Raw genomic sequence first — 21,419 nt, forward strand, 5'->3', positions numbered from 1 at the left:
TTGACCAAGATAGATATGGGGGCAATAGTTGGCCAGTAGGTATTATTAGGTGAACTAGTGTTTGAACTCAAACAGTTTCAGGTTATTAACAATTCTTTTCTGGGATAGTTGCCTTAGGAATCTTTGCCATTAATGAGGCAGTAGAAAGTGGTGATGTTGGCAAAACACTGAGTGCCCTTCGTTCCCCTGATGTTGGCTTGTATGGAGTCATTCCTGAGTGTGGTGAAACTTACCAGAGTGACCTTGCCGAAGTCAAGAAGAAAAAACTGTCAGCAGGTGCGTTATGGAAAAGTGCATATGTGCCTAAAGCTAAGAACTTCAGTATGTGAAGAGACAGATATAGAAGAAGGGAACAATCTTATGGAAAGATGTTTTAATGTAGAAGTACAGTATTTAGGCTCATTTTATTATGTATTTGTTTATTTTTGCAGCAGTGTGGATTGAACCCAGTGAGCTACATCTCCACCCCTTTATATTTACTTTGAGATAGGATCTCGCTAAGTTGCCCAGGCTAGCCTTGAACTTGAAATTCTCCTGCCTTAGTCTCCTGAATCACTGGGATAACAGGTGTGCATCACTACACCTGATTACTCTTACTTTAGAGCAAATATTATCCCAATTTTTGAAAATACTCTTTTTTTTCCTTGCAAATGAGCTGTTAGTTATTTTTATGAGAATGTGGAAAGGATTTTTGACCATTTATCTATTATAGGATTTCAATACCTCTGGTTATCTTTAACTTACAGGCAGTTAAAAATAGTGTATCTGAAAACAAAAATAAGACAATTTTATGGCCCTTTGTTTCTTAACTGGATATGTTGAATGGTTGCAAATTTTTTTTGTACTGCAGATTGAACCCAGGACTGCTTTACCACAGAGCTGCATCCCCAGCCTTTTTATTTTTTAATTTTGAGACAGAGTCTTGCTAAGTTGCTGAGGCTGGCCTTGAACTTTTGATCCTCCTGCCTCAGGCTTTCAAGTTGTTGAGATTGTAGCATGTGCCACCACACTTGGCATTTGCAAATCTTTTATCAGAACAGTTTTCCAGCACACAAACCTTAGACATAGACATTGGAAAGGACAGCCAGTCATGGTTAGTTTCATAATTTGACTTCATAGGTATTTTCTTTTTATAATACAGATCTGAATAAACTAAATTAGATATTATATAACCATTATTTAATGTAGTCTTAGAATGAACCTTTACTTGCAAAGATCCAAGGAGCTAGTTTTGGGAATAGTTTTCATTCAGATTGTTAAAACCTGACTAGAATAACCCTATAGTATTAGACATATAAATGTGTGTGTGTGTGTGTGTGTGTGTGGCTATGGGTTTCTTTTATCTTTCCTTTATTATTATTATTTTTTTAAAATTTTTAGTTGTAGATGGACACAATAATTTGTTAATTAATTTTTTTTTAATATGTGCTTCTAATCGAACCCAGTGCCTCATTCGTGCTATGCAAGCTCTGTATTACTGAGCCACAACCCCACTCCTTATCTTTCCTTTATTTTCTGCCAGGAGATAATAATAGCAAGTGGGTGAAGCATTGGGTGAAAGGCGGATATTATTATTACCACAATCTGGAGACCCGGAAAGGAGGGTGGGATGAACCCTCAGACTTTGTGCAAAATTCTGTGCAGCTTTCTCGGGAAGAGATCCAGGTAAGTCACATTTCTTCATTTGAGAAGGGTCTGAGAGAAAGTGTTTAGAACTAATATTAGTTGAGGGGAGAAGGACATGTGGTCAGAAGTCTTAGACTAAATTTCAGCTATATAATGTTTTGGAGTAATTTTTATATATATATACCTTTATTTTTATATTTATTTATTTATATTTTTGTATGTGGTGCTGAGGATCAAACCCATTGGCTCACACATGCTAGGCAAGCACTCTACCACTGAGCTATACAACCCTAGGCCCAGAGTAATGTTTTTTAGTGGCTTGGGGGACGACTAAAGGTAAAACATCTGAATAGTAGAATTTAGTGAGATAAATTGTGTGCTTATTAAAGGAAATTTGATTGATCCAGAGATTATCTGCCTTTCATTTGTTCACAGTATTGTGAAAACAGCTGACACAGAACTGAGTCCAACAGTGTAAGGCAGGGAAAAGTAGGGGCTCTAATAATACAGTGATGGAAATGTTAAGGAAAAGTTAATTCTGTGCTGTAAAAAGATATTATAGGCAATATTTTAGCAGGTCAGAAAAAGAGGAAAGGCCCTTTTGGGCAGAAAAGACATGTGGGGAAAGGCACTGAGAAAGAACATAGACTATTTAAGGATTAACGCATTAGTGTTGTTGACTGGCATACTGATGGTACTGCATTAAAGGAGGCAGAGGGGGACAGTCTAATAGGCACTATGCTGAGAAATCCAGGCTCCATCTTCTACCAGAGTAGTGTGTAACCCTTGCTGGGTCATGTGCCTTTGAGAATCTTACCTCCAGAGAAACACTCATGTCTAGTGTTTTGCAGGTATGTCAGGACCTAAGAATTTAAAGATGGGGTGATATTACCTGGCTTTATGAACATGACCTTAGTGATCCGACTATCAAGTTAGCAGTCCAGACAGAATGTAAGAAGGGGAAGAAAAGCTACAGGGCATACTGCCAGCTCCCTGTCTTCAGGAGCTTTCCCAAAGGTCTCACCTAACCATGCCTATTCAAAGCAGGGGTGGTTTAAATGCTCATGGTGTTGTGGGGGTGTGGGGGATGCTAGAGGGGAGAAGACTCTAACACCACAGAAAAGGGAGAATGTGGGTATTAAATGGGTAACCAGAAGCTCTTCCTCCCCATTCTCACTGCTGCTGCCCTCATTAAGCCCAGGTCCTCTCACTTCCATTATGACGGCAGCTTTCTGATTCACTCACTTTCTTAAAGTTTCTCCTCACTCCATTCTGTCAGCTTTTCTTCTAATAGTATTATTTTTTTTTAAATAAATCTGATCGTTAATTTCTTTGCTTCAAGGTTTTCTGGTTCTCCAGTTCCTACAGCAACAGTCCAAAACCTAGATTGCTTTTTAAGATCATTTGCAGTCTGTGTAGGGATGCCACACTTTGGCATCCTGGGGGCCACCTGTGCAGAGTACACAGCCCTGTAGTGGTACCAATCACTATATTCCTGTCAACAGTGACTCCTTCTCGGCTAGTATAGTGGAGATAGTTGGGTGGATAAAAGATAACTTGTAAAAGAAGACCAAGCTGGCCCTGAAAAAACACACCTGAGGTTTATTTCTATTGCTCAGGTGAAAATCTAATAGAGATTTAGGAAGCAGTGAGGGTTAGATTTGTGCTTTGAATGAAACTTTGGTAAAATTAGTGTCCATTCTCAATTTTGGATATCTTTGAATGTGAACCACTGTTTTTTCAGAGTTCCATCTCTGGGGTGACTGCTGCATATAACCGAGAACAGCTTTGGTTGGCCAATGAAGGCTTGATCACCAAGCTGCAAGCTTGCTGCCGTGGCTACTTAGTTCGACAGGAATTCCGGTCCAGAATGAATTTCCTGAAGAAACAAATTCCTGCCATCACCTGCATTCAGGTATTTCAGAGTGTATTATACACACAGCAAGAAGGCTTCTAGATCAGGGGCAATAAACTGTCAGCTCCTAAAATCAAAGGTGTGAGTGTGTTTCTTAACTTCTGACCTTTTTTTCTCCTCTTAACAAATACATTTTCTTTGCTACCATTGTAATCAGTGTGCTTAATGTTTAATGTGTGCTTAGTATTTAATGATGGTACAGTGGCAGTTCTTGTGCAGCCTCTTCTTCTCTCTAACACTATGCCTTTGTGTAAAATTTGAATCTTGAGAGAAAAAACTGGTTTTGCTTCAATAACATGGTAGCACAGTGTCGTCACAGGAAGAATCCTGAGTTAGGATTCTTAGGAATTATGGTGCCACTCATACCAGATGCTGGTGAATCTTAAGTTTGCTTCTTCATCTGTAGAATGGGAATACTAATTTTTAGCTTCCTTAATAGATTTATTGTTAAGGAACCAGTCAGCGAGTCTTTATGCTGCACTTTAAAAGATGTCCAGGAAGTGGAATGTAGCCACCGTTCTCCTGGAGGAGGTGTGGCCAGGCCCTCCTTCTAGTGTCACTGCTGGAAGCAGTCCTTTCTAAAGCTTCATCATGAACTTGTACTTGGATGATATGTCAGGATGAGATTTTTTTTTAACTTCCACTGATCCTTGGGAAATAACATGTCACCTATAATATTTGATGACTGCAGTCGCAGTGGAGAGGATACAAGCAGAAGAAGGCATATCAAGATCGTTTAGCTTACCTGCGCTCCCATAAAGATGAAGTTGTGAAGGTATGGTAGCCTGAGTGAGGTTCCTCCAGGTGGGGTGCAAACATGGCATGTTTAAAGAAGGACTCTTCTAAGTTCCAGGATCCCTTTTCCACAGATTCAGTCCCTGGCAAGGATGCATCAAGCTAGAAAGCGCTATAGAGATCGCCTACAGTATTTCCGAGACCATGTAAGTACTCTTGGGTAACATGGACCAGTTATATTGCTTCTACTACATATTTGTTAGAAGAATGAGCAAAGGCATTTCTTTTTCTTTGCTTCTCAGATAAATGACATTATCAAAATCCAGGCTTTTATTCGGGCAAACAAAGCTCGTGATGACTACAAGACTCTCAGTGAGTAACTTGGGAGGAGTTGAGGCAGTGCTTGGGAGCCGTCAGGTTCTGGGTGTTCACCACAGATCTCTTTGGTTGTCCTGAAGGCAAGGCTTGGTGGGAAGGTACTACTTGGGATTTAAGCCCCTTTTCTAATGTGGCTAAATTTCTTGTTGCTTGCTGCGTTAGCCATTGTTGTAACATAGCAATAGTATGATAGAGGAGACTGCACTTGATATATCTAAGACGTCTCAAAAATTTTCAAGATAATGCAGATACTTCCTGGACCTTAGAACTTTTTTTGATAACTCTTGTTCTTTGTGTGATATATGTTTTTCCTTCTGTCAGTCAATGCTGAGGATCCTCCTATGATTGTGGTTCGAAAATTTGTCCACCTGCTGGACCAAAGTGACCAGGATTTTCAGGAGGAGCTTGATCTTATGAAGATGCGGGAAGAAGTCATCACCCTCATTCGTTCCAACCAGCAACTAGAGAATGACCTCAATCTCATGGATATCAAAATTGGACTGCTAGTGAAAAATAAAATTACATTGCAGGTATGACCCAATGCCCGTGGGACCCTACAGCACTTTGTGTCCTGCTTTGTCACCTCTGCTTTACCTTTTCTGATCCTCAGGGGGCATAGAGGCTTATAACTTTTTTTCAGCTAATGACATTTTTTTTAAAAGTTTCATATGAAGTAAAATAATGGAATTTTAGAAAGTAAAAAATCCTCCCCTAATTCCACTACTCCGTAATCATTTTTTATCCTACTTTTTGTTTTGTTTTTGTTTGCTTTTGTGCTGCTGGAGATCAACCCAAGGCTTCACACATACTAGGCAAGCACCCTACCACTCAGCTACATGCCCAGGCCTCCTAGATATATATATATATATATATATTTTTTTTTTTTAGTTGTAGGTGGACACAATATATTTTATTTTTATGTGGTGCTGAGGATCGAACCCAGTGCCTCATACGTCCTCCTACATTTTAATGTTAGAGGATAAGACTCTTTTTCCATGTGATAAATATTGTAAGTAATCTAAGGGCAGTATAATACTTCATTAGAAGATACATTTTGAAGGGCTGGGGATGTGGCTCAAACGGTAGCGCGTTCGCCTGGCATGCGCGGGGTGTTGGGTTCGATCCTCAGTACCACATAAAAATAAAAACAAAGATGTTGTGTCCACCGAAAATTAAAAAATAAATATTAAAAAATTCTCTCTTAAAAAAAAAAAAAGATACACTTGATTTGCCTCATTTTCCCCTACTGTTTTGACATTTAGGTTGTTTCCCGAGTTTTTATTATAAATAAAATAGCGGTTAATATCTCAAATGATGTTTTTATTATATTTGAATTTTTCTTTTTGAGATGGGATCACACTATGCTGCCCAGGCTGTCCTTGAACTCTTAGACTCAAATAATCCTCCTTCCTCATCCTCCCAAGTAGCCGGGACTATCACTGTGTACAAGATTTGTTTTTCTTTTTTGTGTGTGGGTTTTTTGTTTTGTTTTGTTTTGTTTTTGCTTGCTTGTTTGTTTTCTGTACTAGGATTCCCCTTAGGGCCTTGTACATAGGCAAGTGTTCTACCATTGAGCTGCATCCCAGCCCTCCCGACTTTTTCTTTCTTTGAGATAGGATCTTGCTAATTTGTCTTGGTTGGCCATGAACTTGTGACCATTCTGCTTCAACCTTCTGAGTACCTGGGATTATAGGCATATACTAACCATGACTGGCTTAAGATGCTTTGTTGTTGGTGGTGGTGGTTTTGTTTTATTTTATTTTATTTTTGGGGGGAGGTACTGGGGATTGAACCAGGGTGCTCTATATTTTTAAGATAAATTCCTAGAAGGTGGTTTCCTGATTCCATGGACTGTTCTTTTTTTGTTTTTTGTTTTTTTGTTATCCCTGAGCCTATATGAAAAACCACCCATATAGCTCATATTCCTTATAGGAAGGCAGAAGTCAGAATGGAGTTGATTGGAATACTAGGCTAAAATAGGATATTTTAGTGGTTCAAAAATATTTAGTGGGAATCTGCCAGCATAGAAGACCTTCATGTAAGTGTGCAAGTACTAAAAGACCTTTTCACATGCCCAGAGTTTCCTTTTAGAAAACTTTTCAATCAGTGTGTTGGTTTCTGTTTATAGGATGTGGTTTCCCACAGTAAAAAACTTACCAAAAAAAATAAGGAACAGTTGTCTGATATGATGATGATAAATAAACAGAAGGGAGGTCTCAAGGCTTTGAGCAAGGAGAAGAGAGAGAAGTTAGAAGCTTATCAGCACCTGTTTTATTTACTGCAGGTGAGTGGCTCCTCAAATTGGTATTGCAACATTTAGTTCATTTACTTTCCCACAAGGAAATCTTACCCATACATCTCTTGAAAGTATTTCTGATTTCTACCGAGGGTGTGTGCAGGGCTGTCTTATTTTTCTTTACTTATCTAACCCTTCAAATTAAAAAAAAAAAAATTTGTCAGTCTTCATGTTATCTAGGAATTACTTATCCCTTGGTTTTATTTCAGACCAACCCCACCTATCTGGCCAAGCTGATTTTTCAGATGCCCCAGAACAAGTCCACAAAGTTCATGGACTCTGTAATCTTCACACTCTACAACTATGCATCCAATCAGCGAGAGGAGTACCTGCTACTGCGACTGTTTAAGACAGCTCTCCAGGAGGAGATCAAGTACGCAGGGATTGCTGCAGAGTGGCGCCCCTTCCAACCATCACAGATGCTCATAGTTTCAGAATCAGTCCTGCCCAGGCCTTTTCTTTATCTCAGTTAATTTGTGAGAAGTACTTTCTAAAGAAGCATCCACTTTTTAAAAATTATATATAAAGTATATAATATAAAGTTTTGCTTCTGGGAGAATAAGATATTTGCTAAGTTAATTTTAGAAATATTTTATTGTCAGATACAATTCCAAATAAAGCTGATCCAAACATAATGGCCCCATATGTCTGTCTAAGAGGCCCTCATCATGACTCCATGAGTCAGTATATAGCTGCAGGAAGGTCCCATGAGTGTTGGGAAAATTTTCAACTTGCTCTGTTCCCAAGGATATGGGAATGTATAAATAGGAATGCTCTTTAAGATGATAAATTCTGAGATTAAATTGAATTGTATCTGATGTTTTATAGGTCAAAGGTAGATCAGATTCAAGAGATTGTGACAGGAAATCCTACAGTTATTAAGATGGTTGTAAGTTTCAACCGTGGTGCCCGGGGCCAGAATGCACTGAGACAGATCTTGGCCCCTGTCGTGAAAGAGATTATGGATGACAAATCTCTCAACATCAAAACTGACCCTGTGGACATCTACAAATCTTGGGTTAACCAGATGGAGTCCCAGACAGGAGAGGCAAGGTATGATAGCTGTACCACTTTTTCTTTCCTGTTTTTATTACTTTCTCTGCCTTTTAAAAAATGTAGTCACCTTTGATTTACAAAATAATAATGGTTCAAATAGCTTTTCCTTAGAAAACCTGTTCTTTAAATTGCTAAACTGGTAACAAATTTGCTTGTTTAACAAATGTTTATTGAGTATTTACTATGTCCCAGGCACTGTGTTAGATACACATATAGTAAAACATATAATAATGAGAGAAACAAACATGCTTTTTGCCCTCTCTTTATAGTTTATTAGATAAGAGAGACAACAAATAGATACATAAAAATAATGATAAATCAAGGGAAGTTTTGGGAGGTTTAATGTAGGGTACTATAGTAGAAAATACAAGAGAAAGCAGTGTAGATAGGGTGGTTAGGGAGACTCTGACTGAAGAGGTGGAATTTCATTTGGCTGAGGCCTTGGTACAGAGTGTTCATGCCTCAGTGCCCTACAGTGGAGGGTCTAGGACCTGAAAGGATCCTGATATAACTAGAGATTCAGTTGAATGAACAGGAAGGCTGCAGATGGGTGAGACCATCCTATTTGATTAAAGTAAAATTTTAAAAATGGTATAGGGTGAATGGCCAGCTGCCCTGGTACACTGAGACTAACTAAATTAATTTATTATAGGAGATTTCTGTGCCAGGCCTATAGTTTAACCACCAATGTTAACTTACCTAAAGCACAGGTTTGTCAGTCAAATATGGGTAATACTGGTAAAACAAAGTTAAAGAAAGCCGAAATGTTTCAGGTTTTATTGAGCTTGAGTGAGGAATGGAGATATGAGCAGCTTGATGTCTGGTGTTTTTCTTCTTATAGAGTAGGGTTAGCTCATGCATAAAGCTCCCGGGAGTCCACACCATTACAATTCAAAGTGTGGTTTGCAGGCCAGTTATGGGAGATCTTGTGTGTAACAGTTTAGTTCAGCTGACGTTTCTCAATGAGGAAAACTGTACATTGATTTTCATTCTGGCTCAATCTCCTCATCTTGTCTTCCACTGGTTAAAGACTGGCACTGATCCACAATTTGAATAACACTGTTCTACATCATTCTACTTTGTATCTGGACGCCATGCAAAGGAGGAAGTGTACCCTCCGTGAAGAACAGAACATGCTGACTCCTAGAAAGAACTTATCCCTGCTGGGAATCATTTGGCATCTGATTTTTGTTCTCAGTACTTTTAGTCTTTCACCAGGATTCAGATCATTGCTTGGTGTGATGAAATACTTGTGTGGGAAGTTTTCTCTTCCTTCCTTCTCCCTCTCATTCTCTTTTATGTCTCCCTCTCGACCCTTTTCTTTCTCCTTCCTTCTCTCCCTCACCACCTCTCTGTCCCTCTTATCCTTTCCTTTCTGGTATGGAAGGAACTCAGCCTTATGCATACTAGGTACACATGGTAGCCCTGAGCTACACCCCTAGCCTTGTCTGGGAAGTTTTGCTGGCAGCCTAGAGCTTCTCTGGTTAACAGCCCATGGACAATGGCTCAAGGGTACTAAGTTATTCCCCTTGATGGTCCATGAGTCAGTGCTATTTAGATCAGAATTCCAGTGGCCATTTTTTTTCTCTTATGGCTATCAGTAAGAAACTCTTGTTTCCTTTTACTTTTCAGAAAATGGAAATTGATTTTAATATTTTTTTGATACCAGTAACTGTGAGGTGTGGTGGGAACCATCCTATGTGTGGACATCACAAAGGCTAGAGCCTTCCTCTTCTCTTGCAGCTACCACACAAGCAGGCCATGACCTTGTCACCTCTTGGGAAGAATGGTCACCTCTGAAACCTTAAAAGGTTTAATCTTTTCTCTGACTACAACCATTGATTTTAGTACTTTTGTTCCCTTTGCTCATTGCTTTGTTTTCCTTGTTTATATTTTTTTAATTAAAGAAATATTTTGGGGGGCTGGGGTTGTGGCTCATTGGCAGAGCACTTGATATATATATATATATATATATATATATTTTTTTTTTTTTTTTNTCCACAGCCTTCCAGCCCTGTGACACTTGACCCAACCGTGCTGCCATCCAGTTTCCTTAGCTGTAAAATAGATCTCACAGGACAAACCGTAAGAGGTTTTTGATAAGACTAGATAAAATAGCACAATTTTTTTAAAAAATTTTTTTTCTGTACTAGGGATGGAACCCAGGGCCTTGTGTATAGTTAGGAAAGTACTTTACCACTGAGCTACATTCTAGCCCCACTATAATAAGGCTATTATAGATTTTTACTAATATTAAATAGTAAGATACATAGTACAACTTTTTATAAATTCCAAATTGCTTATTGTTTCTCACTGAATGTTACTATTGAACTGAATTCATGTATTATAGTCTACCTGTGGAGTATTTGACACTATGACAGAGTCATAACCCTATCTACTTGTATTAGTTTCCTAGGGTTGCTATAACAAATCACCACAGATTTCTTAAACAATAGAAATTTGCCTGGTTTGTTGGGTGTAATCCCAGCAACTCAGGAGGCTGAGGCAGGAGTGTCAGAAGTCCCAGGCCAGCCTCAGCAACTTAACCAGAACCTGTCTCAAAATTAAAAAAATAAAAAGGACTAGGGATGTATCTCCATGGTAAAGTTCAATCCTCTATATGGGAAGGAAGTGGGGGATTTATTCTCTCACTGTTCTGGAGGCAAGAAATCTGATGTCAATATTGCTGTGCTGAAATCAAGGAACTGGCGGGGCTGTGTTCCCTCTGGAGGCTCTGGTTAGAAATCTGTTCCTTGCTTCTTCCAGCTCTTGGTGGCTGTTAGTATCCCATTACTTGTGGCCATATTGCTGGTCTCTGCCTCTCTAGTCACATTGCCTCCTCCTCTTCTGGGTATATGAAATCTGCCTCTGCCTTTCTCTCATAAGGCCCTTGGGCTTAGGGCTCATCTGGATAATCCAATATAATTGTTACTATTTTTTGACTTTATGAAAGTACCAAAACCATGATCTCTGCATTTCATTTTGTGTTTCAACTTCCTCTGTCCTCCCTCCCATTCTGGTTAAGCCGTTCTAGCACATCTACTGTTCCCATGCCAGTTCTGACTCATTCAGTGCCCTCTCCTTAAGTAATCTCATTAGTGCCTCTGGCTCCGATTCCTGTATGTAACTGTCTACTCCCTTCAGCATCCAAAAGGCCTCAGATTCTATTAAATGTAGTTTATCTACTTTATATCCATCAGATTTTTTTCTCTTGGTCCCCACTGCTGCACCCTTGGTCATGCTCAGGATTTCTTCATCAGGCTGTGACATTGATCTCCTGCCTCTTTCATCTGTGTCTGTCCGTATTTAATTCATTACTTACCAGAGCAGTCTTCCTCAAAATGCATATCTCCTAACTTTTGATAGTTTCCACTGGCTTCTGATTACTAACAAGTCCAGATTTTGTTAGTGTATATGCATGTCCCTCCTCCCTTTCTTTGCATTTGATCTTCATTCCTGGAAGACCCTTCTCTCTTTTTCCTGAGTTCAGTTGTCTCTTCCTTTTGGAAGCCACCTTTGCTTTCTGCAGTCTGAGTGGTAGTCTGTAGTCCTGCAGCACTTCTGGTCAACTTCTGTTTGTTTATACTGATCCCTGTCTGTGTCTCCCACGGGACTGGAAGATTATCAAGAGAAGATATATCTTGTCTTTAATCCTAAGTGTTTATCATAGTGCTGGCACAAAATTCATGACACCTAATTCACAATTTGAAAAACTGAGTTCAAATTCTAGCCTTGGGCTGGGTTGTGGCTCAACGGTAGACCGCTTGCCTTGTATGTGCGAGACTCTGGGTTCGATCCTCAGCTCCACATAAAAATAAATAAGTGAAATAAAGGTATTGTGCTCAACTACAACTAAAAAATAAATATTAAAAAAAAAATTCTAGCCTTACCACTTAACAGCTCTGTGAGCATAAGTGTAAGTTACCTAACCTTTCTAGATCTTTGTGTATAAAAGTCATGGTTCCTGGCTGTCAGTCTAACATAGTTGGGGGGAATTTCTGCTTTTCCAGCAAACTGCCCTATGATGTGACCCCTGAGCAGGCTCTGGCTCATGAAGAAGTGAAGACACGGCTAGACAACTCTATTAGGAACATGAGGGCTGTGACAGACAAGTTCCTCTCAGCCATCATCAGCTCTGTCGACAAAATCCCGTGAGTGCTTGAGTGCTATCAGTTTTTATGACCCCAAATATAGCCCAATGTTAGTGTCTTGCTGTTCCTTTGACCCTTCTCACTGTTTATCCATCCCACAGTTATGGGATGCGCTTCATTGCCAAAGTGCTGAAGGACTCCTTGCATGAGAAGTTCCCTGATGCTGGTGAGGACGAGCTGCTGAAGGTAAGAGTCTGAAAACCGACAGAATCCTGCCCTTCTAATAACCCTTTGAAGAAAAAGTTACAAAATTAGTCCTGACAGACCATTAGTGGGTGCCTAAGCATAGTTTCTGGCATAATTCACCATTGATTGTGAACTCTTGAAAGCAATTGTAAATAGTAAATCATGGCTCTCTTGGTATGAAACAGTTCCTATTCAATTTGAATGGCACTCAGTGTACCTTAAACACAAGTAGAGAAAGATGGATTTTTTTTCCTGTCTCATTAAATTTCTGAGTTCTATCTTCTCGCTGAAGAATTGCTCCCTCTGCTGGTGGCCAGGTGAAAAATAGCAAGCACAATTGTTTCTGCTAAAGCTATTGCTGAAAAAACTTTCTTACTCAGCTACACTCTTTTCTTCTTCTTTTTTTTTAATCTGAACGCTTTTTTCTTCTCTCTCCTAGTTCTGTGCTTTTCCACAGTGAGGCCTCGATTCTAGACTTTCTGTTCAGGTGAATTAATTTTATTTTTTCTGAATGAAACCTCTAGGGGAAATGCTGTGACTGTCCTCGAATTCTTCTGCAATAGAGATGTATGTTGAGTGATTTCATTTCAGAGGCATAAAGTTTGCCTTTGAAGTCTGCAGCATGAGGATGATGGGGGTTGGACAGCTTGCACTATGCTAAGTAGATTGTGTTTAAGTACTTATCTTAACTATGTTTATTAGCTTCTTATAATGAAAAGCCCACCTGTGTGAAAGTAAAAAGTGCATGTGAATGACAGCAACCTTATTTGCTACCATGATATATGAACAAAAGATGCCCTTAAGTCTATCATTTTTATTTCCGAATCTCTTCTTTCATCAGTTACTGGTAGTGGTTCTCCCTTTTTTCCCCACACCCAACAAAATAATTTTTATTCTAATTCTAGGCCCTGAGAGAAAGTTTATCTATGCATGGTGCATGTGCGTGTGTGTGTATGTGTTTTATTTTTTTTCCTCACAGGATTGCATTTTCTTGTTTTCTTTGCTAGCAAAGTCATTAGTGGTGTATTTGGTGATATGGTTTTTAATAGCCAGCATTATTTTTTATCTGTTTCCAGATTATTGGTAACTTGCTTTACTACCGATACATGAATCCAGCTATTGTTGCTCCTGATGCCTTTGACATCATTGACCTGTCGGCAGGAGGCCAACTTACCACTGACCAACGCCGAAATCTGGGCTCCATTGCAAAGATGCTCCAACATGCAGCTTCCAATAAGATGTTCCTGGGAGATAATGCCCACTTAAGCATCATTAATGAGTATCTTTCCCAGTCCTACCAGAAATTTAGGTAAGAGAAAGGCACAAAATATCTGAAAGATTCTGTGAGCATATTTTAATCTCTGAGGGAAAAGAAAAGGTTAAATACCACCTCTAGCTTTCCCTGGACTGAGCTGCCATATCGCAAGATACATGTTTGATATACTCAGGGCTCCAAAGGATGGTGCATTCGTTATGAAGAAGATTTTCTTATGACATAGACAGTACTTATAAAAACAGTAGTTATAGGTTAGGCCCATGTTTCTTTGTAATCAAAGAAGAATTGAGTGCTCTTAATTTTGATTAATTAACAGTTTTGGATTCACTGCTTCAGAGTATTATCCTACAGGTAAATGGCATGGGTGTCTGAGAACTGTCTTAAATTGTAGTTGAGTGGTTTTTGTGGGCAGAACTAAAACTAGATATAGAACAGAATTATTTGAACCAGTATCCCAAAGCATCAAATATGCAGTAGTTTCTCTAGAATTAATTCTCTTCACTAGCTTCTGTCTGAACTCATTGCTTGAAAGGTTTGTGGACTATCTTCTTGCAAGCTTCTCATGTGTGTGTCACTTGTTGGGGGGCTGCCTCCTGTGTTTATTTTCAGACGATTTTTCCAAACTGCTTGTGATGTCCCAGAGCTGCAGGATAAATTTAATGTGGATGAGTATTCTGATTTAGTAACCCTCACCAAACCAGTTATCTACATTTCCATTGGTGAAATCATCAACACCCACACTGTAAGTATTTTTCTTTAATTACTTAATTTCATTACTCTGTCATTAATTAATTATCTTCCTTGGCTGCTGTTTACTATGTCTGGTGGTCAAGTGTCTCAGCATCCTGTGATGTTAATGACACCAAATCTTGTTGTCTTTCTTCCTTTGCCTCTCCCCTACTCCCCGACAATTCTGGGTATCGAAACTATAGCCTCTTGCATGCCTAGTTTCTGGAAATTATTCCCAGGTCACCTACATTAGAATTATCAAGTTGCCTGACCCCACCACAGGTGGACTGAGTGAGTCAGAATCCCTGGGCTCCAAAATGTACATTGTGAGCACTTATCTAGTGGCTTGAAAAAATTGTATTTTTTAAAACATTATCTAGAATACCAATTTCTTCCTCTCTGTAGCCTTGGAGTGACTCCCCCATCCTTGGAAGCTCCTGTTTCCATAGAGTTTTCAAATAATTTCTTTCCCCTTTGGGGACATGCAGAAAAAGAAATGAGGATGTATGTGAAATATAAGTGAAATTTCAGGGACTGTCATTTCTGAGAATATAACCTATGATAATACCATCTTGAGGGCTTGATAATGAAATATTCATTTGGTGTGCTTTTCACTGAATTAAAAGATATTGTGCCAGGCATGGTGGCACACACCTGTAATCCCAGCAGCTCAGGAGGCTGAGGCTGGAGGACTACTAGTTCAAAACCAGCTAAGTGCCCCTAGGTTCAATCCCTGGTACCAAAAAAACGATATTATACACTGGCTGCATTTGATCTCCCATGGTGGGGGTTAGGGTGCCCACAAGATATTCTACCCTGGAAGCATTTACAGTCTGAATGTGAGTTATTTGAACTGGCAGTAGGCTATATTGGTGAATTTAGATATTGAAGTCTATGGATTTCATTGGGGCCGTGAGGTTTAAAGAGTATCAGTGTTTCTTCTCCATACATCATAACATACGTCAGTCAATGGAGCCTATTGTGCTACTTAATATATTTTGTTTTTATTTGATTTAATTGGCTGAGGGTTAGCTTGTCAGTGTTTTGAACATACGAGCTTTGTTGTCTGGCCTCCTTTGTATAGATCACTGGTAGGCATCATGGGTGGGGATGGGGGCTAGACAGCTGGGTATGAAAATGGCATTGAAAATAGGATCTTTTCAGCTCCTGTTAGACCACCAGGATGCCATTGCTCCAGAGCACAATGATCCAATCCATGAACTGCTGGACGACCTTGGAGAGGTGCCCACCATTGAGTCCCTGATAGGTAATGTTCTGACTTAACTGCCCAGAAGATGAGAGGTGAACACGACAGAAAAGTGTTGTGTTGTCATCACCTCCTCTGATTTTACACTTTACCAAATTCTGGATATGTATTGGGAAACAAAAACAAATGTGGCCCCTTTCTGTGAGAAGTTGAAGTCCAATGGAAGAGATCATTTTAAGTATAAATAATCATACAATTAGAAAGTCCTGTAAGGAAGAGATTTTGAGAGAGAATTGTGATATTACAGTGTTAAAATTATTTGTCAGCTATTTATGAAATTATTTCATTATGGATCCTTTGCCTTTTTAGTTTTGGCATAATATTTTCTTTTATTTCTGAGTAAAAAATATTCTTGCCACACTGTGTTGTCTTATTCAAGTATCATCTTAGATTTGCATATTTTATTTGTATACTATCGCCCAAATATCTCCTCCTTTTATTATATTAACTCTCTTTTCTCCCCCACCCCCAAACCTTCAGGGGAAAGCGCTGGCAATTTAAATGACCCAAATAAGGAGGCACTGGCTAAGACAGAAGTGTCTCTCACATTGACTAATAAGTTTGATGTGCCTGGAGATGAGAATGCAGAAATGGATGCTCGGACCATCTTATTGAAGTGAGTATTGAAAGTAGGAAGAATGAAGTGAATATAATTCAAAGATCCTTGGACTTTTGGTGAGAGAGCAAACTGGATTGTACCTGAAATGATCCTCCTGGCCTTCATAACCATCATAATTCTGGTTATCTCTTATGTTATGCATGGCATTTTAATACCTTATTTGTATAAGTATTTGTCTATCTTACTTTGCTAATGTTCTAAAATAAAATTTAAATCTCAGAAATCATAACCCTGGTACCTACTGTGTTGTAATTGTGTAAATAAGCCCAGGGCCTCAAGTACCTTGTATCACCAGCTGTCTGCTGGCATCTCTGTGAAATGATATTTGTATTGCTATTGCTTCGGTTCACTTAAAAGGAAGCAAAATACACAGTATAATGTTTAAATGCTTTCTCATCTCATTTTAGCACAAAACGTTTAATTGTGGATGTCATCCGATTCCAGCCAGGAGAGACCTTAACTGAAATCCTAGAAATACCAGCCACCAGTGAACAGGTAAAATTTTAGGTTTAACTTAACATCTTCCTAAGGTAGATAAGCTTTTCCAGGGTTAAAGGAGGTGGACACAGATAAGAGACTGTGATCTAGGGTGACTCTGGATTTAACCAGAGGATGGTGGTAATTAGGACTAGTTTGAGAAAGTTGTTAGTTCCAGAACATCCAGAAAATGTTCTTAGGACATAAAGCTCTCTGACATGTACATGCAGAGAGTGAGTCATTTTAACCTGGGGCAGAAGCAATGAGTTCATTTAGTAATTTATTGAATATTTTATAGTTGGAATTCTATCAACCTTGGTATATAGAAGAAAAGTACAGAATGTGGCTCCTAAATTTAATGATTTTAAGATTCTGGGACTGGGGATGTGGCTCAAGCGGTAGCGCGCTCGCCTGGCATGCATGCGGCCCGGGTTCGATCCTCAGCACCACATACAAAAAAAAGATGTTGTGTCTGCCGATAACTAAAAAAAAAAGAAAGAAAGAAAGATTCTGTTGGGGAAATGTGACCTATATACTGGAAACAGTGATAAAATCATTTAAAATTAACTCTATACAGAGTATAAAAATGATATAAGTTTGAGGAAAGAGGTGAATGAGGAGGAGGGCATCAGGAAGGCTCCATGAAAAAGTGGAACTTGCAGAATGAGCAGGATCTGGATGTGCATTTAAGTCAAGAGAAGGCATTCTGTGCAGGAGAGCCCACATGAACAAAGGTGCAAAGGAGAGGAAGAGCGTGACGTGATCAGACTACATATCTAGGATGAAGATGTGAGCGGAAGGAAGTAGTGAGGAAAAAAAAAAAAATCGCACAAGACCAAATTATTTAGAACCCAAAAGCTAGACAGGAATTTAGCCCTGCAGAGACTAAAGCATGTTTGTAAACCCTGAGGTCATTTAATATTGATTAATTGGGCAAAGTTGTCAGGGAAGATGGTGGTTGAATTATCTAAATGTGTGATAAAGTCTCAGAGTGAGGGGTGGAATGGGGAGGTAGGCTTTGGGAAGGGTTGGTGGGTCCACTTCATGTTTAAAACTTGTTTCTCATTTGTCAGATGAGAAAGTTGGTCAAGTCATTTTTTTTTTTCATGTTTTAATCATGGGAATTTTCTTCATTAAGTTGATAACTTACTTAGAAGCCCACTATAAAAGGGAGATTGGTAGAGGAAAAGGACCAGGGGGGAACAGGAAGAGTTGAGTGAGGGGGAGGTAGTGGGGAGTGATATTATCAAATTACATAGATAAATCATGTGCATGTACAAATATGTAACAACAAACCCCATTATTATATACAACTACAATCCACCCGTGAAAATGTGGGAAGAGGTAGGGAAAGCCCCCTATAAACCAAACATGGTGGGAACATCTGAAACCCAAGCTACTCAGGAGACTGAGGCAGAAAAATCACAAGTTCGACGCCATCCTGGGCAAAGTTGATAAAAACCTATCTCAAAATAAAATTTTTGAAAAGTCCTGGGGATGTGGCTCAGTAGTAGAGGACCTTTTAAAGGTTCAATCCTTAGTACTGGGGTGGGGTGGGTAGGGCAAGTAAAACTAGAGCTACTTTGAGAGTTCCAAGAACAGGGCACCTGGAACTTGGCCCTCCAGGACTCATGGTACTTCTGGGAAATCCTCAAGGCTACACAGAGAACTGTTTGAAAACCACTGTTTTAAATGAATTCTCAGCTTTTAGACACTACAATGTATTACTACTTAGGTGTGTATGAGGGACAAGAAAAGGTATGCCCAATAACTGTAGCATCTTTAATCTGGAAGGAAATTTGAAGTAGGAAAGCAGGAACCATCCTCTATTGAAAATCTATTATTTGTTAGTACTTCTATTAATCTTTTGTTTTTCATTTATTCCTCACATCATCCCTATGAGGTGAGTCTTTTCATCCCTGTTTTACAAATTAAGAAACCAAGACCCTTACAGGTTAAGATCACCAGCCTGTTGCAAAAAAACAGACTTGGATCCAGTCTGTCTGACTCCAGAGGCTGCATTCTTTTGCATTATGGGATGCACAGTTGTCTTGACATTAGAAGAAAGAGGGATAGTGGGAAAGGGGAAAGGGAATCACTGTATTTGGGAGGAATTACAAATTTGAACTACAAGCCACTGCAAATGTAACTTCCCATTATAAGCAGTTCAAAACATACTGGCTGGGCATGGTGGCACACACCTGTAGTCCAAGTGACTCAGGAGTCTGAGGCAGGCAGATCAAAGCCCTAAGCAACTTAGACCCTGTCTCAAAAAAAAAAAAAAAAGAACTGGGGATGTAACTGGGGTAAAATGCCTCTGGGTTAAATCCCCAGTGTCAACAAAACAAAAAGCGCCACCAGAGCCTTTTATGCAAAGATTTGGATTCTATCACCATAAAGGTGATCATTAAAGTATTGAAAATATATAAAGAGAAATGGTCATGGGTCACTTGGAAGTATCAAACCCATGCAGAAAAAATGCAGAGCAGATGAGCAAAGTGACAACCAAGAAAAGTTATTGGATTTGGGGTGGGAGAATGGTAATTGGTGATGAGAGCTGTAGATACTGAAGTTGTTGAAGAAGAAAATGCTAAAAGACTGGAATAGCAAGTGTAGATCATTTGTTGGGCAGAGATGTAACTGACAAATGAATGATAACAAGGAAAGATGGCAGAATTGAAGGAAGGTTGTTTTGTTGTTGTTGTTATTGTTTTTTGTAGTTATAGATGGACAGAATGTCTTTATTTTACTTGTTTATTTTTATGCTAAGGATTAAACCTAGTGCCTCATGAGTGCTTGGCAAGTGCTCTGCCATTGAGCTACAGCCTCAGCCCTCCAAAGAAGGTTTTTCCCTTCTTAAGATATTGTCATTTGCAGTATGTTTGAAAGCAGAGGGATGGTTTGATTCAGCCTAGACAAGGTGGCCAAAGGATTAGCAAGGTTTTACTGGTCACTGATGTTGTTATTGTAGTTATGACATTTGTGGAGCCAGGTTTTGAAAAATTTAAAAGCACATGGTATCTATGATTACCTTCCTCTGCTTCATGAAGTTTCTCGTTTGTCATTTGGTAGAGGGGCATAACTTGTTCCCCTCTGTTTCTAGAATGAAATTTGAGAACTGTATAAATTCAGATATAAATAAGCTATGTAAATCCCATTTTAGAATCAGTGTGGCAACCTTGCCAAGAAATTGTTTTTCTCATCTGTAGGAAGCAGACCATCAGAGGGCCATGCAGAGACGGGCTATTCGTGATGCTAAAACTCCTGATAAGATGAAAAAGTCAAAGACTGTGAAGGAAGACAACAACCTCACTCTCCAGGAGAAGAAAGAGAAGATCCAGACAGGCTTAAAGAAGCTAACGGAACTTGGGACTGTGAACCCAAAGAACAAATACCAGGAACTGATTAACGACATTGCCAGGGTACTGAATTTGGGGGACAGTAATGGCCTTGCCTTGTTTAAAGTTATTTCAGGGGCTCATAAAGGGATAGTAGTTGCTCAGAGAAAAGCTTCAGTTCACGAATTATCATCTTCCCCTCTGAGAAACTGTTTCTGACTCTGACTTGAGGACCTTGCTTGTCCTGCTATAGATTATTCCATAGCCTAAATTAACAGGGAGAGGATCTTATATTAGAGTTTCCTGGGTCTAAACTTGTCCTTGGCCTTAAAGAATTCTTCAGATCTTTTTCATAGTTACTGTGAAGTATAAAGTTGGTCATCAGATCCTTGATTTGTATGATTCATTTCAAGTGAGGGGCTCTAACGTAAGCTGAGAATTTTAGGCATTCTCTGTTATTGCACTAAGGATACCAGGCACACCTAAGAACTCGGTGATTGGTGTTCTTCTTTTCTCTCTCTCTTGACAATATATATTAATTTGTGAACCCAGATTGCTGCTTGTCAGGAATGTGTGTTCATGCTCAAGACAGAGTTAAGCATTGCTGGGGTCTAGTGCTAAATAAACCACGATGATTCAAGAAGCACATGGTATCATTATTTTCCTAATCTTAATACTTATGTTTCAGGACATTCGGAATCAGCGGAGATACCGGCAAAGGAGAAAGGCCGAACTGGTGAAATTGCAACAAACATATGCTGCTCTGAATTCTAAAGCCACCTTTTATGGGGAGCAGGTGGATTACTATAAAAGCTATATCAAAACCTGCTTGGATAACTTAGCCAGCAAGGGCAAGTGAGTATTAAAAAAAAAAATCAATCCAAGGAAAGAATAGGATTGAGTGGGGAAAGAGTACGGGCTATTGAAGTGACATTGAAAAGTTTTACCTAACACAGCCTGGATCTGTTTATCACATTAGTTCTCTATTTGGCTTCTCGTTATTTGCTTAATTGGCTACCTCCATTCACTAGTGTATGATGGAAATAATGCAGAGGATGGGGGTAATTTCAAGGATGCTTACACCAGAGCATTCCTAGTTCCAAAATACCTCCTTGAGCTTATAGAAATTAGAGAATCATGAAGATTGGTCATCTAGTGGTCGCAAAATCTAAGTGTGCTTTCAAGTCTCTTGAGGAATATTAGACAAATTTGGATTCCCTAGCCCCTGAGGACAAGATCAGAATCTGAGGAAAATCTGGTACAGCTTTCCTAGAGCTAGTCACAAACCATCAGCATACTCATTACAGGGAGAGACTGAACACCCAGAGAGGTGAGGTGATGAGTGCAGGTTCTACTTGTGAGGTTGGTTT

General features: G+C 39.3%; 1 protein-coding gene across 2 annotated transcripts in view; it reads left to right on the plus strand.

The window, feature by feature from the left end:
* The window catches only part of Iqgap1 (IQ motif containing GTPase activating protein 1), a 107,163-nt gene that overhangs the window by 74,356 nt on the left and 11,388 nt on the right, over positions 1-21,419 (plus strand). For both annotated transcript variants that reach the window (XM_015493036.2, XM_048790217.1), the window contains exons 17-35: positions 109-276; positions 1,523-1,665; positions 3,371-3,541; positions 4,233-4,316; positions 4,411-4,482; positions 4,579-4,648; positions 4,976-5,184; positions 6,783-6,938; positions 7,160-7,323; positions 7,779-8,003; positions 12,017-12,157; positions 12,259-12,343; positions 13,420-13,652; positions 14,229-14,361; positions 15,513-15,615; positions 16,096-16,231; positions 16,642-16,729; positions 19,921-20,133; positions 20,738-20,904. In XM_015493036.2, coding sequence (XP_015348522.1) covers positions 109-276; positions 1,523-1,665; positions 3,371-3,541; positions 4,233-4,316; positions 4,411-4,482; positions 4,579-4,648; positions 4,976-5,184; positions 6,783-6,938; positions 7,160-7,323; positions 7,779-8,003; positions 12,017-12,157; positions 12,259-12,343; positions 13,420-13,652; positions 14,229-14,361; positions 15,513-15,615; positions 16,096-16,231; positions 16,642-16,729; positions 19,921-20,133; positions 20,738-20,904 — 2,761 coding nt within the window. The remainder of the gene's footprint in view (positions 1-108; positions 277-1,522; positions 1,666-3,370; positions 3,542-4,232; positions 4,317-4,410; positions 4,483-4,578; positions 4,649-4,975; positions 5,185-6,782; positions 6,939-7,159; positions 7,324-7,778; positions 8,004-12,016; positions 12,158-12,258; positions 12,344-13,419; positions 13,653-14,228; positions 14,362-15,512; positions 15,616-16,095; positions 16,232-16,641; positions 16,730-19,920; positions 20,134-20,737; positions 20,905-21,419) is intronic.

The sequence above is a fragment of the Marmota marmota genome, unplaced genomic scaffold, assembly GCF_001458135.2.
Source record: "Marmota marmota marmota unplaced genomic scaffold, marMar, whole genome shotgun sequence".
NCBI lineage: Eukaryota > Metazoa > Chordata > Mammalia > Rodentia > Sciuridae > Marmota > Marmota marmota.